This window comes from Elephantulus edwardii, unplaced genomic scaffold (assembly GCF_000299155.1).
Source record: "Elephantulus edwardii isolate Elephantulus edwardi_28Jun2011 unplaced genomic scaffold, EleEdw1.0 scaffold00279, whole genome shotgun sequence".
Taxonomy (NCBI): domain Eukaryota; kingdom Metazoa; phylum Chordata; class Mammalia; order Macroscelidea; family Macroscelididae; genus Elephantulus; species Elephantulus edwardii.
The window spans coordinates 1,144,236-1,161,751 of record NW_006400029.1 but is presented as its reverse complement, the minus strand read 5'-3'; the positions used below and the strand labels follow the sequence as shown (position 1 = coordinate 1,161,751).

The 17,516-nt window shown below is 37.9% G+C and overlaps 1 protein-coding gene across 1 annotated transcript in view; it reads left to right on the top strand.

Annotated features, from left to right (window-relative positions):
• LOC102847298 (disintegrin and metalloproteinase domain-containing protein 5-like) overlaps window positions 1-17,516 on the top strand; it is a 106,070-nt gene that overhangs the window by 75,640 nt on the left and 12,914 nt on the right. The window contains exons 6-7 of the mRNA XM_006900305.1: window positions 1,845-1,935; window positions 2,543-2,771. Coding sequence (XP_006900367.1) covers window positions 1,845-1,935; window positions 2,543-2,771 — 320 coding nt within the window. The remainder of the gene's footprint in view (window positions 1-1,844; window positions 1,936-2,542; window positions 2,772-17,516) is intronic.

The following is a 17,516-nucleotide window of genomic DNA, read 5'->3' as shown; positions in this document are numbered from 1 at the left end:
GGAGGGACAGAGCAGGAGAGGAAGGCCCTCTATGAGGGGGATTGATTCAGTGACTGGGATAATTGGGATGGGAGTGTCAGAGACGGTTCGATTGACACAGGACAGAGCAGAGTTTAGGGCTGTTGTACATAGGGTCGCTATGAGTCGCAGGCGACTCGACGGCACATAACAAGAACAACAACAACATGAATGTATATTTGAGAAACAGTCACGTTGATCGATCTTCCTTGTGTATGTATGCATATTATCCTTTCATACATATGTTTCAGGATAGAACTTGAAATGATTTTTTTACTATGACTGCAACGCTGTTCTTTTTTTCTGTTTTTCATTCTCTGCATACTATTAACATATGATTATCTAATTCAGAGCAGCCAAAGCTCATCTCACTAATGCCTAATATGTTGATGTTTATCCATTCCATTTAATTTTTATCAGTTTCCAGTTTTCCAACATTCAAGCTATGTATATTCCATGTTCCAAGTGTTAAACTGTGTGTTATTGTTTTTCCTCATTTCAACTTACTTCCAATCTGGACTCTACCACTACACTACTGTAACTATCCTCATTCCTTTAGTGTTCATAGGGTTTTCAATGTCCTGTTATTTAGGAAGCAGAAAGCCCATTCTGTTTCCTTGTTGTTGTTTTTAGGTGCTGTCAAGTCATAGATGACTCATAGTAACCCTATGAATGAAAGACCTGAACACTTGTATAACTTTCATCCTTTCTCCAGGTTCATAGGTTTTCCAGAGGCAAGCTATTTTGGAAGTGGGTACCACTCCTGCTTACAAGCTTTTTTTAATTGAGAAGCTTCACCAAACACTGTCCACCGTGGTTAACCATTATCACATTTGACATATCAGGGTCACAGTGTTCAGCACCACAGCAAACACAAGTTACTTCTGTACAGAAAATGGACAGACCAGTGCTATACCACTTAGAAGAATGTTTGACCAAAAAGAATTAAAACCAGGTCTGAGGGCCACAGACTAAAATCACCCACTTTGACTTGGTAGCATCACTTTCTGTCCACTAGGACAAGCAAGCTCTCTCTGCTGTTAAGTGCCGTCGAGTCATAGACCCTTGGTACCAACAATCAGGAAATATGGAGGCACATTACACTGTGAAAAATCTGCCATTAGGGACATCTCCAAATTACTGAGGAGTAGTGATGCCAGTTTGAGGACTAGTCTTTCCAATTTCTCTCTTTGTATCTGGGAGCTGGACAATGAATATGGATGACAGAAAAAGAACTGAGGCCTTTGAGCTGTGGTGTTAGACAAGGGCCTGAACATCTTGTGAATGGCCAAGAAAACTCTTAGAGAGAGTGCAGCCTGAGTGCTCTTTGGAGGTAAGAATTGAGGCCTCACTTCACATATATTGAGCATGTTTCTAGGAGGGGCCATTCCTTGGAGAAGGACATGTTACTGTGAAGGGTGAAGGGCCAGTGAAGGAGATAAAGACCCTCAAAGAAGTGGATTGACAGAGTGACTTTTGCAATGGGCTCTTATGTGTCACGAAGTGTGAGAATGGCATAGACCAAAGAAGGTTCAGATATTTTGATCGTGAGTTGTTGTGAGTCATACTTAACTTGATGGAACCTAACAACAACAGCAAGGATAGTATAATGATTTAATATATTAATCACTCTTGTGTTGTTGTTTTAAGTGCCATTGAGTCCCCGGCGACTCATACCACCTTATGAAGGAGAATCCTCAACGCCTGTTATTAATCACTATACTAATAATATAATAATTGCTAGATGAAATGTATCTGAGTACAGTATAATTTAAGTAATCTTATATTAGCATTTACTTATTTTGGTTTTTTTCCCCCCTTTTAAGCTTCTTTAGGTGCTCCTTTTTATTGTTTCGCAGAAATTAATACCAGATTGGATAGATACGGAAACTGTGGTTATTCCATGTGTGACATTCCGTATGTATTTAGAAAACTAATTTTGTTTCAAATGTACATTATTTATTGCTAAGATCCTAGCATATGTTATACACACAGTAAAGTGACATTTTCTATCAGCCTTTCTGTGTTTATGTCACGTGAATAATAAATAACATTTGCTCAGTGCTTCGTGTTGAGATTTCAATAACCATTCATCAAAGCTGAACTCCATTTATTGCTGTGATGAGCTAGAAACTGTGTTAGGCAATTTATATATAATATGCAGAAAACATGTAATAATTTATGCCATTTAACAGATGAAAAAAATTAAAGGTCACAGAGGTAGCTTTCCTGTTTTGCAAAACTTTTAAAAAAAAATAGTGTAGGATAGATCTGTAAAGGAATATAAGGTTGTCATAATGCAAATGCCATTAAATTCTCACTTGTCACATTGCCTAACAAAACAAAACATGTCAAATCTTAAGTCCTATGCACAAAGTTGTCTCTGTTTATGCATGGGATGCTGAATAAAGAATACTGTTAGATCTTGAGCTAAATTTGTAACACTTTCTTTGTCTCAGTTAACTATTCCAGCAATCTATGTATTTCAGTTACTAAATTTGTTTTCTCTGTCTTATGCCTTTAGTAATGTTTTATGTGGAAAATTAGTTTGTTCATGGCCACACAGACGATTAATAAACATTGCAAATTTATCTGTGACTTATACACATTTTCGAGATGCAGTTTGTGTATCTGCACATAATATCCATGAAAGACCTCCTGATGTAAAGAACACTTCGGAAACAACATTCTATACAGCAGAAGACAGAGATGAGACGTTTGTAGAAGATGGCACACCGTGTGGTCCTGACATGGTAATTAGAAACGACAAAAATGCAAATGTTTAAAACTATTTTTATAGTGTTATTTATTTTGACACTATCTCAACTTACGTGTTTTCAAACAACATTGTGAGGGTATTGTTTGTCATGAAGTACACAATTTATTTATTTTTGTTATAATAGAGTTGTGCAACTATTATCAGGTTTAGAACCTTTCTATCACTGCAAGATGCCCCCTTAAAATGTTTTGTTTTCATACAGTCATTATATGCACTATGTTTCACTCTTGTACGTTGTGTCATTGTGTTTTATACAACTTTCATATACATGGTGTTTTACTTAATTGATTACTATTTACCAATGCCTTTTATCACCCATCTCATCAAATTCCCATTACATCTTGCCTCCTTCTTCACCCTTCCACCATCTGTTCACTAATCTCTGCTGCCCTAGTGGTTTTGTTCTTCCTCACCCTGCTCCAACCCTCCTTCTCCCCCTCCCTCCTCTTTTAAATAGTATCCTGTTCTAACTTGCTATTTCTAATAGCCATATTGTCCTCTCATTAGTTCTTCCTTGGTTGATCCTCCCTTCTTCTGATTCTTTAATTTTATTTGTGCATTTCATTACTGCTCTTCCCATCCCCAAACCCCACCACTCCCCCAGTTGTCCTCTTGATACAGTATTTGTCTTTTTGTGACCACATAGGATGATGTCTTCTAACCCCATGATGCATAAAGTATTTTATAGATTCTTCATTGTTCTTGAGTGATGCATAGTACTCCATTGTGTGAATGTACTACCATTTCTCTGTACAATAATTTGTGATGAACATTTGGGCCATTTTCTTTTTCTTGCTGTTGTGACTAATGCTGTGGTTAATATATCAGTTAGTGCCTATCTCTGTTTATGTCTCGACTGCGATTTCTGTAGGGGATATATTTAGTACCTGGGCCATATGGGATTTCTATATTATTCTTTTTGAGGAAATTACAATCTGACTACCATAGTGGTTGTACCATTTTACAATCCATGCATTCTTGCCAACATTTACTGTATATTGCCCTTTAAATTTTGCTATTGCTGCAGTGGAGCTCTGGTGGTTTGTTGTTGTTGTTGATTGCTTTTGAGTTGAGCCTAACTAATAGCAACCTTATGAACAAAAGGCTTGAAGCTACAACTATTGATGTTTATTAAAGTTCATGGAGTTTCCAGAAACATGTTATTTAGTAAGTGGATGTCACTCGTGCTTCCAAACCTGTCATAGTATGTTATTGTTTTTATATGTTATTAACTTGAGATGTACAGCAGGTGTGAATCCTTTCCTGTCCTGAGCCGGTCTTATTAATTCTGACACACTCACCCTTATTGCCCCAGTTACTCTATCAGTCCATCTTATTCTGGGTCTCCCTCTCCTGCACTGTCCATCCACTCTTTTGAGCATGATGTCCTTCTCCAAGAACCGATCTGATGGCTTAGTGATTAGGAATTGCACTGCCAACTCAAAGGTACACAGTTCAAATCTACCAGCTGCTCCAGGGGAGAAAGATGAGCATTCTCCTCCTGTGCAATTTATTGCTTCTGAAAACCTGCCGGAGAGTCAACTATGGGTCAGTTCTAATTCAAAGGTATACATCAACAAGCTGCTGGCATAAGATGATATTTCATTGTTTTGATTAGCATCTTTCTAAATGCTAGTGATTTTGAAAATTTCCTCATGTGTTGGCTAGCCAAGTATCCTCCTTGGTGAAGAGTCTTTTTATATCTTTAGTCCATTTTGTAATTATTATCAGTCTGTTTCTTGTGGAGGCATTGTTATTGTTAGTTGCTTTTAAGTTGAGTGACTCATAGTGACTCTATGAACAACAGATACAAACCCTGTCCTATTCTGCACCTTCCTCACAATCTTTAACACTCTGGAGCCTATTGCTGCAGTCTCTGTGTCAATCCACCTGGATGAATTTCTTCTCTTTCACTGTCCCTCCACCTTTCCAAGCATGATGTCTCTCTCCAAGGAATAGCCTCTTCCAGTAATGCTACCATCTCCTTTTCAGAAATAAGCTGATGATCATAATGAACAGAAGGCACAGGGGTAGAAACAAAATGCTTGCTCCAGAATAAAGGAGGATGCCCAAAATCATCTCTCAGAAGCCTGTTCACAGACCACATTCCCCAAAACAGCTTGCTTATTGTCTTTACTAAACAGGAATTTTCCCCTGGATCAATAGAAATCATTATCCTGAGTAAATGGTTAGACATTTCAGGTGAAGATTAAAGTGGTGAAACCCCAGGGCTTTATCTGTTATTTAAGAGGTTTAAGTAACCTAAAGTAATTTTATTTTTTACGTCCAGTTCAATTTAATCAGTATTGTGCCTCTAGGTAGGATGATACTTTCCTTTAGAATAAGATGTTATGACCATAGAGCATAGGATCACAGAGACAAGAAACCAGAATTTTGTGTGTGGAATACTAGAGGTAACAGTGTTGTTGTTGTTGTTAGGAGTCATCAAGTCAACACAAATCATAGTGACCCTGTAAACAACAGATTTGCACTTTTCCCTCTCCTGTCCCATCTGCATGATCTCTGATATGTTTTAGTCCATTGTTATAGTCATTGTGTCAATCCGTTCTGGTGATACCTTCCTCTCTTTTTCTGATCTTCCACTTTTCCTACCATCATGTCTTTTTTCTCTTGATGACATAGTGAAGGAAAGATGGGAAGTCTCCTCCATGAAAGGTTTCTGAAAACCATCTATCTAGATAGAGGGTCAGCTAGGAGTAGATTCTAACTTAATGGCACATAACAACAACAAAACCAGGAGGGGTACTTTAGGCAGAAGAATTGCCTGCAGGGAAGGCATATCCATATCTAGAGTAAGTGTGTATTCCATTAAGAACGAAATACTACTTTTTCTGTGATCCAGTGTAACCAACTTGCTACCAGGGGTAGATCAATATTGGGCATTTGTGGGTCTCTTGGGTATTTAGCAGTCATTGTAGTTACCAGTCTTGATAAGTGCAAGTCCAGAATGCATAACTTTCATCGCAGTCATGTTGGCCACTGCTTATGAATACAATAGACAGTGATAGGAGTATCAGGGCTAGGGAAGGATAGTAAATTTCCACAAATCGTGTCATCCTATCCTCTGAAGACTGTTCTGTTGAACTGTATTCAGGGAGGTCTCAGAATGAGAACACATTGCTGTTGCTGCCCCCTTTCTCACTAGTAGCTGTGTATTGTGCAGAATCATCTGTAATCCAGATACTATCTATACTAATCTGTAAGCCAGGTTCTCTTCCTCAGTGAACTGATCCCCGCAGGATTTTAGATGGAATTAAATATAATTTTTTGAGGTAACATGAATTATTATATAGCTGATGAGGCACACATGCCCCAAAGGATCTCTGACATTGATGTTGGTGGAATGAGTACCATTTCTTCAGATTAACAGTTGTACAGGCACCCAATAGATGGCTGTTGTTGTTGTTGTTATGTGCTGTTGAGTCACCTGCAATTCATAGTGACCCTATGTACAACAGCTCTGAAGCCTGCCCTGTTCTGAGCCAGTCTCACTGACTCCGACATGCCTACTTCCATGTCCCTATTTACTGTATCAATTCACCTGTTCTGGGTTCTTCCACAATGAAAACAGGATAGAAATATCCCTCAAAAAAAGCCCAAAGGTAGAAAATATAGATGGGCACTGTATGTCCCACTGAACATACAAAAGTCAATTATGTCTGTTCATTCAGGTTAAAAGAACTTGGGATGACTCCCAGTCCTGCGTGATTCAAGAATTTTCCTGTTTCAGATCTCTGACAATTTTTGTTTTTCTGGATGTCCTTGCTATGCCTCTTTGAGATTTTCTACAATTAGAGTGGGTTGTGGATTTGGTCAGTTGGTGTTTTTACATGCAGCCACACATTTAACCATTTTGTCCTAGATTGCTTCTTACCATCTAGTAACAGAAATCTTTTTAGAAAAAGAATTATCTAGAAAATTAATTTGATCAGTCCTTTAGATGATGTTTGTTGTTGTTCTGTACCAGGAAACATTTGAAAAATGTTCTCTCACTTAAAATTATTACATCATAATATCTGAAGATAAAGCCAAGTGTATATCATTAGTTAATTTAAAATTCTGGGATAAGAATTAATTTCAAGAAACTAAATAAGCTGAGGAAAACTTATTTGTACTACTTGCTTTAATGTTCTATGTTTTCTGAGGAAGGGCTTTGCCTTTCTTCATTTATTCACAATTTTGTAACGATGGCTTTTAAGCAATGCTTTCAGTCTGGATTTTCCACTATAAACAACTAGAAAATTGGTCAGAGTATGTCCACCCTACTGTTGTTAGGCAGATTATGACTCATCACAACCTTAGAGAATATGAGACACACATGAATGTGAACGAGAATGCCCATGGCATTCTTGAGGCTAACAGAGGGCACACAATACCTCACCTTCAATCTCACACTTGCCCATTATGCCATCAGGGTAACTTAATCGGAGTCTAGTAAACAAATCTTTTTTAGAATATCGACATCAAGTAGCACAAAACCGTGCTATATGAGAAAAGAAATCAAATGAATAAAGACTTCTCAGGTAAATTCTAAACTAAATTATAGAGCGAAGCAACCAATGTCTGGTGATCTAATTAAAGAAAAGAGAGATTGGCACATATGAAGGTTGAGACACTGAGGAAGTTAAGTGTTTGTTGGAAAGACAATTCTAGAAGAGCACTCTATGCAAAGGATCCGTAGCTCCACATAGAAATTGCCTTGAATCTTTAAGTAAATACTAATGTGCTTTCGTAGAGAGAAAATCTCTAAGAGACATTGCAAGGACATCCAAAAAAACCCCCAAAATTGTCAGAGATCTGGAACACAAACAATTCTTGAATCACACAGGGCTGAGAGTCATCCAAAGTTGTATTAGCCAGAATATGCAGACCTAATTGACTCTTACATGTCCTGTGGGACATGCAGTAGACATATGTCCTGTGGCAAATACATTTTCTACCTCTGGGCTTTTATGGGATATTTCTATCCTGTTTTTATTGCATGCATGCTACCATCTAGAGTTGAATCTTGGCAGAAAGCAGGGAATACCAGAAGAATGTCTATCTGTGCTTCATTGATTATGCAAAGGCTTTTTAAAAAATAATACTTTATTAATTTTAATGAACACTTACAGAGATTTTGGATTTTCTTTCATTCTTGCACTTTTTTCTTTACCCGCCTCCCCCCAGTTTGCTCCTCTTATGCAAAGGCTTTTGACTGTGTGGATCACAACAAGCTATGGCTGACTCTGAGAAGAATGGGAATCCCAGAACATTTGATTGTGCTTATGTGAAATTTATACTTGGACCAAGAGGCAGTCGTCAGAACAGAGCAAGGAGAAAAACTACATGGTTCAAAATCAAGAAGGGGGTCCATCAGGGATGTATTTTGTCTCCATACATTTTCAATCCATATGCAGAACAGATCATCCGAGATGCTGGGCTGTATGAGAAGGAATGTGGCATCAGGATTGGTGGAACAGTCATCAACAACCTGTGTTATTCAGATGACACAACTCTGCTTGCTGAAACTGAAGAGGACCTGAAGCACTTGCTGCAGTAGGTCAAGGACTGCAGCCTTCAATACAGATTAAAGTTCAACATCAGGAAAAGAAAGATTCTCACCACTGGGCCAATTGGCAGCATCAATATGGATGGTGAAGAGGTTGAGATGGTTAACAGTTTTAGTTTACGTGGCTCCACAGTCAACACTCTTGGTGGCAGCAGCCAGGAAATCAAGAGACGAATTGCACTGGGAAAGTCAGCTGTGAGGGACCTCTCAAGAGTACTGAAGAGCAACGATGTCAGGCTGGAGACTAAGGTGCACTTGATCCAGACTATAGTCTTCGCAGTTATGCGCTATGCATTGGAGAGTTGGACAGTGACTAGGGATGACAGAAAGAGAATTGATGCCTTTGAGCTGTGGTGCTGGAGAAAATTGTTGAATATACCATCGACTGCTAGGAGAACAAACAGGTCTGTCCTGGAGAGGGTGTAGCCAGAATGCTCCTTGGAGTCAAGGATAATGAAGCTTCTTCTGACACACTTTGGGCATATTGCAAGGAGGGACTGGTCCTTGGAGAGGGACATCATGTTTGGGAGAGTGGAGGAGCGTCGCAGGAGAGGAAGACCCTTGATGAGATGTATTGATTCTGTGATTGGGGTGGTGGGGATGGGTGTGTCAGAGACAGCGAGGTTGGCACAGGATAGATCGGCATTTAGGGCTCTTGTGCATAGGGTCGCTATGAGTCGCAAGTGACTCAATGGCACATAACAACAACAACCATCTAGCGGAGGCCTGTACAACTGTTAATCTGGAGCAACGGGCCTCATTTCACCAACTTTAGTGTCGGAGATCCTCTGAGGCATGTGTGTCTCATCAGTTATACAAGAACCCACACAACCTTAATTAATGTGAAAAATATGTGGCAGTATGCCTCTGGAAATTAAATGAAAATAATTCTACTCTGTCCTGTAAAACTTGAAGCTCTTTACGTATTTTTTACAAATCAAAGTAATGGCCTAGCATTTCAGCTAAGCCGAAGATCAGTGGTTAAATACTCTAGCTCCTATAAGAGAGAAAGATGAGGACAATCTCCTCTAATGGAAGCCTCAGAAACGTATGAAGGGTTTTAATCCACTCAGTTTCAGTGTAGTGTTGTGTGTGTTTGTGTGTGTATGGCAGTTAACGTTGTATTTCAACTTGACTGCCTATGGCTCTCTGTTCTGGAAGTTGTAAAATGTTCATTCCCTTGATGAGGTTTGATATTGTGCAATCATTTCCTTGATAAAACTCCCTATATGTAACCAGCTGGTAGAGAACGAGTTTCATAAGATGTGAAAAAGATAAAATGAAGCCTGGAGGAACCAGTTAACTCCTCCATCTTTTATTTAGCTCACCAACTCTGGTTCTTTGGATTTGAGCCAGCACCTTGTCTTTCTCATCAGCCTTCTATAGTTACATGCCATAGATCTGGGGTTTTGCAGTGTCTATCTAAATCTCTTCGGTCACTTTCTTTTGCTGTTACATGGCATTTAGTTGCCTGCAATGCATAGAGACCCTATGTGCAGTATCTCTGAAGCCTGCCCTGTCCTGAGCTAGTCTCACTAATTCAGAAACACTAACCCCCATTGTCCCACTAACTGTATCAATCTATCTCATCCCAATTCTTCCTCTTCTGTGCTGTCCATCCACCCTTCTGAGAATGATGTCTTTCTCTAAGGATCAAGCCCTCCTGGCTGCCTGCCCAATGTATGTGAGACGAAGCTTCAAAATCTTAGCCTCCTAGGAGAAACTTGGTTTTACCCTCTCTAATTTCACCCTCTCTAACATAGATTTATTTCCTTGGTGGTTCCTGGTATGTTCAAGACTCTTCTCCAGCACAACTCAAAGGCATCAGTTATTCTTCTTCTGTCATCCTTAGTCATTGTCCAGCTTCCTGATGCCTAGCAAGTCATTGAAAAGACCATGGCATGGATCAGGAGCACCTTAGTCTCTAGACTGACATCACAGCAGATTATCCTGATGCAATTCATCTTTTGCTTTGTGACTGCTGTTACCAAGAGTACTGATTGTGGAGCGAAGCAAGATGTAATTGTTAACAACCTCAGTCCCTTCTTCCCTTCTCCATTTATCATGGTTCTACCAGTTGGCCCAGTGGTGAGAATATTTGTCTTGTTCATGTTGAGCTTTAATCAATATAAAGACTACAGTCCTTGACCTTCTGCAGCAAGTGTTTTAGGTCCTCCTCACTTTCAGCAAGCAAGGTTGTGTCTTCCGCATAATGTAGGTTATTGATGAGTCTTCTGCTAATCCTGATGATATATTCCTCCTCATAAAGCTCTGCTCCCCAAATGGTCTGTTTTACATATAGATTGACACATACCTTTTCTGATTTTGAACCATGCAGTGTTTCTTCACTGTGCTTTAAGGACTGCTTCTTGAGGTTAGCCACAATTTGTCATGATGCACACAGTCAAATACCTTTGCATAGTCATTGAAACACAGATAGGCATTCTTCTGGTACTCTTTGCTTTCTGCCAAGGTCCATCTGACATTGGCAATGTCTCTAGTGCCATGGCCTTTTCTAAATCCAGCTTGTATTTCTGGTAGTTATTTGCCAATGTACTGTTCCAGTCATTTCTGGATAATCTTCAGTAAGATTTTGCTAGTGTGTGATATTAATGATATTGGTCAATAATTTCCACATTATTGGGTCACGTGTTTTTTTTTTTAAATAGGAATAAATATGGATCTCTTCCAGTTATTTGGCCAGGTAGCTGCCCTCCAAATTTCGTGGCACAATCTAATGAGCACATTCAGGGCAGCATCTGTTTGTTGAAATATGTCAATTAGTATTACATCAGTCCCTGGGGCTTTATTTTTTGCCAGATCCTTCAGAGCAGCCTGAATTTCCTCCTGCATCATCATTTCCTCTTGATCATATGTCGTTTCTTGAAATTCTTCTGTATCAGCCAGTTCTTTTTGGTACAATGGCTCTGTATACTCCTTCCATCTTCTTTTGCTTCCTGAATCAATCAATATTCTGCCCATAGCATAGCATCCTTAAGGATTGCAACTCATGGTTAGAATTTGCTCTTTAGTTTCTTCAGCTTAAGAAAACAATAAACATCTTTCTTTTAGCTAAATATTTATTATATTTATTAAATATATTTAATATTATTATCTGTCATTAGGTGCCATAAGTTGTCTATGACTCATGATCTGAATTCTACTCCATCCTCATCATCTCTGGTATGGTCAAGTTTATTGTTAAAGTCACTGTGAGTTAGTCTATCTTGATGAGGGTTTTTTCTGACCCTCTGCCTTTCATAGCATGGCATCTTTTTCCAGGAACCAGTTCCTCATGATTTGTTGTTGTTGTTATGTGCTGTCGAGTCGTTTGTGACTCATAGCGACCCTATGCACAACAGCCCTAAACCCTGCTCTATCATGTGCCAATCACACTGCCTCCGACACACCCATCCCGATTACCCCAGTCACTGAATCAATCCATCTCATAGAGGGTCTTCCCCTCCTGCGCCATCCCTCCACCCTCCCAAGCATGATGTGCCTCTCCAAGGACCTGCCCCTCCTGGCAACATGTCCAAAGTATGTCAGACGAAGCCCCAGAATCCTTGCCTCCAGGGAGTTGCTTGGTTTAATCCTCTCCAGGATGAATCTGTTTGTTTTCTTGGCAGTCCATGGTACATTCAATACTCTTCTCCAGCACCACAGCTCAAAAGCATCCACTCTCCTTCTGTCCTCCATAGTAATTTTCCAACTCTCTGATGCATAACAAGTGATTGCAAAGATCATGGCCTGTATCAGGTGCACCTTAGTCTCCAGAGAGACACCATTGCTCTTGAGCACTTTAGAGAGGTCCCTAACAGCAGACTTTCCCATTGCAACACGCTTTTTGATTTCCTGACTGCTGGTGCCAAGAGTGTTGACTGTGGAACCGAGCAGACTGAAGCTGTGAACAATCTCAATCGCTTCGCCATCCATCCTGACGAATTCAATTTTCAGAGGTCCCTCATGATAGTATGCTTAAAATATAAGAGAAGAAACGTCACCTGTCTCACCTTTTTAGAGTACCTAGGTTGCACTTCCTCGAGAATAGGTTTGTCCTTTTTTCAGCCTTAAGAGATATTTGCATTCTTCCCTAATACCAAAATTCAAAGACATCAAATATTCTATCAATTTTATTCATTGTCCAACTTTCAGATGGAAGCACTTGGATTCCATTATTTGGATTAGGAGTACCTTAGTCTTTAAATGACATTATTACTCTTTAGTGCTTTGGACAGCAGATTTTCCCAATGTGACGTATCTTTTGATTTACTAACTGATATAATAGATATTCTTTATGGATCCAACTAAAAAAATTATTGACAAGTTCAATCTTTGTGAGGATTTTTATTTTCTTGATGTTGAGATGTAATCCATTTTGACAGTCTTTGATCTTCTGCAGCAAATGTTTCAAGTCTTTTTTACTTTCTGCAAGCAAAGTTGTATCATTTGTTTAACACAGGTTGATGACTTTCCCACCAACTCTCATACGGCATTTTTTCTTCATGTATAGTACAAGGTCTCAAATTATTTGCTTAGCATACATCCTGAATAGGTATGAAAAAGGATGCAACCTTGATGAACCTCTCTCCTGATATTAAAACTGAAAGGTTACTGAGTTCTGATTAGACAAGTGCTATTGGTTTCTCATTGAGCCTAGTTAAGTGTTGTGGGATTCCCATTCTTTTCAAGGTTAGCCATTATTTGTTATCATCTACATAGTCAAATGGCTTTGCAGTCTAGAAAACAGAGAATACGATTGTCTATAAGACACAAGAATCCACTGGTGTTCTCTGTTTTCAGCAAAGATTCATGTGACATCAGCCATAATATCCCATCATCTTCTGAATCCAGCTATAATTTCTGGCAGTTCCCTGTTCATTTACTGTTCTAGTAATTTTTGAAAAAATAGTATTCAGCAAGATTTTGTTTACATGTGAAATGAATGGTGTCATGCACTAATATGCATATTCTGTTGAATTATCTTTTTTTTTTAAAGTGGTAACAAATACAGATTTCTTCAAATTAGTTGGCTAGGTCATTGTCTTTCCTATTTCTTGCCATAGACTAGTGGGCACATCCAAGACTTCATCTGTGTATTGAAACATGCTAATTCTGGGAACTTATATTTTGCCAGTGCTTTGAGTTCAGCTTGAACTTTCTTCATTATCATTGGTTCATGATCCTGTGCTACTTCCTAAAATAATTTAGTGTTGACCAATTATTTTTGGCCCAATGACACTTTACATTTCTTCCATCTTTTTTTAATATTTTCTGCGTCATCCAATATTTTTCTGATATAATTTTTGGTATTGCAACTTGAAACTTGAATTTGTTTTTCAGTTCTTAAAGATTGAGAAATGATGAGCATGCATTTTCCTTTTGGGATGCTAACTGCAGATCTTTGCACATTTTGTAAAATACTTTGACTTCTCTTCTTGAGCTTCCCTTTGAAATTTGGTAATTTCTCTTAAGTCAACATTTCTTCCCTTTGTTTTGATCTATGTTCTAGTGCAAGCTTTAGATCCACATGTGTCTTCTGTTTCTCTATTGTCTTTGTAATGACCTTTTGCTTTCTTCATGGATTATAACCTTGCTGCCAGCCCACAACTCATCTAGTCTTTTATCATTAGTGTTCAGTGTATCTATTCTTCAGATGGTTCAGGTGGGATAGATGCAAGGTCATATTTTGGTTCTTGTGAACTTGGTTTAATTTTCTTCACCTTTAATTTGAGAAATTGAGATGGCTTGCTCTACAGTTAGCCTCTGACTTTGGTTTGAATGCTGATATTGAATTTCTTTACTGACTCTGCAGATGTATTCAGTCTAATTCCTGCCTAGTAAATCAGATGTTTAGATGTGTATTCATGATTTATTTTTTATAAAAGATATTTGCAATTCATAGATAATAGATTATACAAGTTTCTATCGTTCAGCCTCCATACTTATTTCTGTCACTGGGTCTGTATTTTCCAATTAAGTGTCCTACTTATTTGTTACCAAATTTTGCATTTCAGTCACCAGTTATTGAAGCATCTTTGTTGCATCTTTGATTCATTTCAGACTATAAAAGTTGATCATTGTTGTTTGGTGCTACTATTGAGTTGTTGCTCTGAACCCTACTCTATCTTGAGCCAAGTTCATTGTCTATGATATATCTAACCCCTTTACTCTAGTCATTTAGCCAATCTATCTCATGTAGAGATACTGATTTCTTAAACTTTTGTTGTAGTGGTTGGTGTGCATATTTGAGTAAGAGTTGTATTAGCATGTCTTCCTTCTGTGTATATGGATAATATATCATCAAACATCTCATCACTCACAACATTGTACTTCAAGATAGATCTTGAAATGTTCTTATTACCAATCAGTGCCACATCATTCTTGTTTGATTTATCATTATGTCATAATAAACCATATGATCGTCTGATTCAAAGTTTTCAAAACAAGTTCTTCTCATTTCACTAATGCCAAGGATGGTGATCTCCAGGTATTCTATTTTAGTTCCACCGTCTCCCTAGACTCATGTTTCATATATCTTTTAAAAAATTTTATATTTTGCTATACTTTAATTATAAAGCAACACTGAATATACCTAGTTGAGTTTTAATGTATCTCTATGAATGGAAGGTTAGGTCCTAGCCTTCTTTTTTTTAAAGTTAATTTTAATGAAAATTTACAGAGACTTTGAATTTGCATTCATTCAATGTTGCATTGTTACCTCCCTGCCCACCCCTCCCTCTTAGCTCGATTTTCTCTTTGAAAAATAAAATAAAAATTCATTGTTATACAATCCCCTTCCCCCAGTCTATTCCACCATACAGCTTTCATTCTGTACTTTTGTCATGACAATAATACCTAATCCCTTTTAAATAGTTCTCTCCTTCATCTGTTTCAATGCAGTATACATTATTTACCCCCTCTTTGCTTAGCTCCCTTCAACCCCATATCAGTCCCACTTTACAACAATGGCATTATGCAGTATTTGTCCTTTTTGTGACTGAGATATTTCACTAAGCATAACGTCCTCAAGGGTCATCTATTTTGTATAATAATTCATGAGTTTCTTGTTTTTAAATGCAGCATAGTTTCCTTTGTGTGAATATACCATAGCTTCTCTATCCATTCCATTGTTGATGGGCACTTGGATTATTTCCAACTCTTTCCTATCATGAACAAATTTGCAATAAACAGTGTGCATATATCTACTTGGGTGACAGTCCTGGTTTCTTTAAGGTATATTCCCAGTAGTAGAATTGCTGGGTCAAATAATATTTCTATTTGCAACTTTTTTTTTCTATTTGCAACTTTTTGAGAGAGCATCACATAGCCTTCCATAGTGGTTTCACCATTATACATTCCCACCAACAATGAAATAAGGTTCCAGTTTCAACACAACCTTGCCACCATTTGTTGTTTGCTGTTCTGTTAGATTTTGCTATTCTTACTGTGGTGAGATGATATCTCATATTTGTTTTGATATGAATCTCTCTTAGATCTAGAGATTTTGAACATTTCTTCCTTTTTTGCCATTTGACTATATTCTTTGGTGAAGTATCTGTTCATATCCTGTGCCCATTTTTTTGCTTACCTTTATTTTATCATGGTGCTGGAGTATTTTATAAATTCTAGATAATTCTTGTCTGTCATGTCCTTACTAAATATTTTTTCCTCAGTCTGTGGTTTCCCTTTTTACCCTCTTAGAGAAGTTTTTGGATATGCATAGGGATTTTATTCTTAGAAGTTCCCATTCACCTATTTTATACTCTCTTGGTTGTAGAATTTTCAGGATGCTTAGAAGACTGTTTACATTGTGGATTAGGACTTCTAGACTTCTTCCAAGCTTTTCTGTAATGAAGTTTATTGTCCTGGTTTCAGTCCTCTGAGATGGTTTTTGTGTGTGGAGTGAGGTGTGGGTCTTGAATTTTCTGCAGATAGTTTTCCAATTTTGCCACCACCATTTGTTAGAAATGCTGTGGTTTCCTTACTTAACTGATTTTATCTCCTTGTCAAAAATCAGTTGACCATGGGTAGATGGGCTGATTTCTGGGTTCTCAATTCTATTCCATTGATCTATGTATCTGTCATTGTACCTGTACCACACTATCTTGACCACCATGGCAGTGTAGTAGAATATGAAATCAGGGAATGAGATGTCTCCTACATCATTTCTCTTTTTAAAGAGTGCTTTTCTTGGGTCCTCTTTTCTTTCCAAATGAAATTGGAGATTGCCTTTTCCATCTCATTGAAGAATAGAATTGGTATTTGTATTGAGATTACATTGAACGTGTAAATTGCCATTGGTAGTATTGCTATTTTCACAAAATTGAGTCTTCCTATACTTGAGCACGTTATATTCGTCCATTTCTCAAGACCTCTTTTTGTTTCTTATAGTAATGCTTTGTAATTTTCTTTTATTGTATCTTTTGTGTTCCTGATTAGATTTATTCCCAAGTATTTAATCATGTGATTAGCTACTGTGAAGGGCATTGTTTTTCTCAGCTCCAGTTCTGTATTGTCTTTATCACTGTAGAGAAATTCAATGGGTTTTGGTATGTTGAACTTGTATCCTACCACTTTGTTGAAGTGGTCAACGATGTCCCATAGTTTTCTTGCTGAGTTTTTAGGGATTTCTAAGTATACTATCATATAATTTATGTATACAGAGATATTTTTACCTCCTCTTTGCCTATTTGGATATTCCTTCTCTCCTTCTCTTGTCTTATTGCTATTGCTAAGACTTCCAATACAATATTGAATAGGAGAGGTGATAGTAAGCATCCTTGCCTAGTTCCTACTCTTAAAGGGAATGTCTTTAATCTCTCTCTGTTGAGAACAATGTTGGTACTTGTGTTTGCATATGTACTTTTTTACTGTGTTGAAGAATTTCACCTCTCAATTCTATTTTGTTGATTGTTTTCATCAGGAAAGGGTGTTGGATGTTGTCAAAGGCCTTTCTGCATCAGTTGATAGGATCGTGTGGTTCTTGTTCTTCACTTTGCTAATGTGATGTATTACATTAGTTGTTTTTCTTATGGTGAACTGTCTTTGCATACCTGTTGTGAATCCCACTTGGTCATGGAATTTTTTTTTTTAAATAACATCCTTGTTCTTTCAAAAGATACTTGACAGCAGATTTGCCCAACT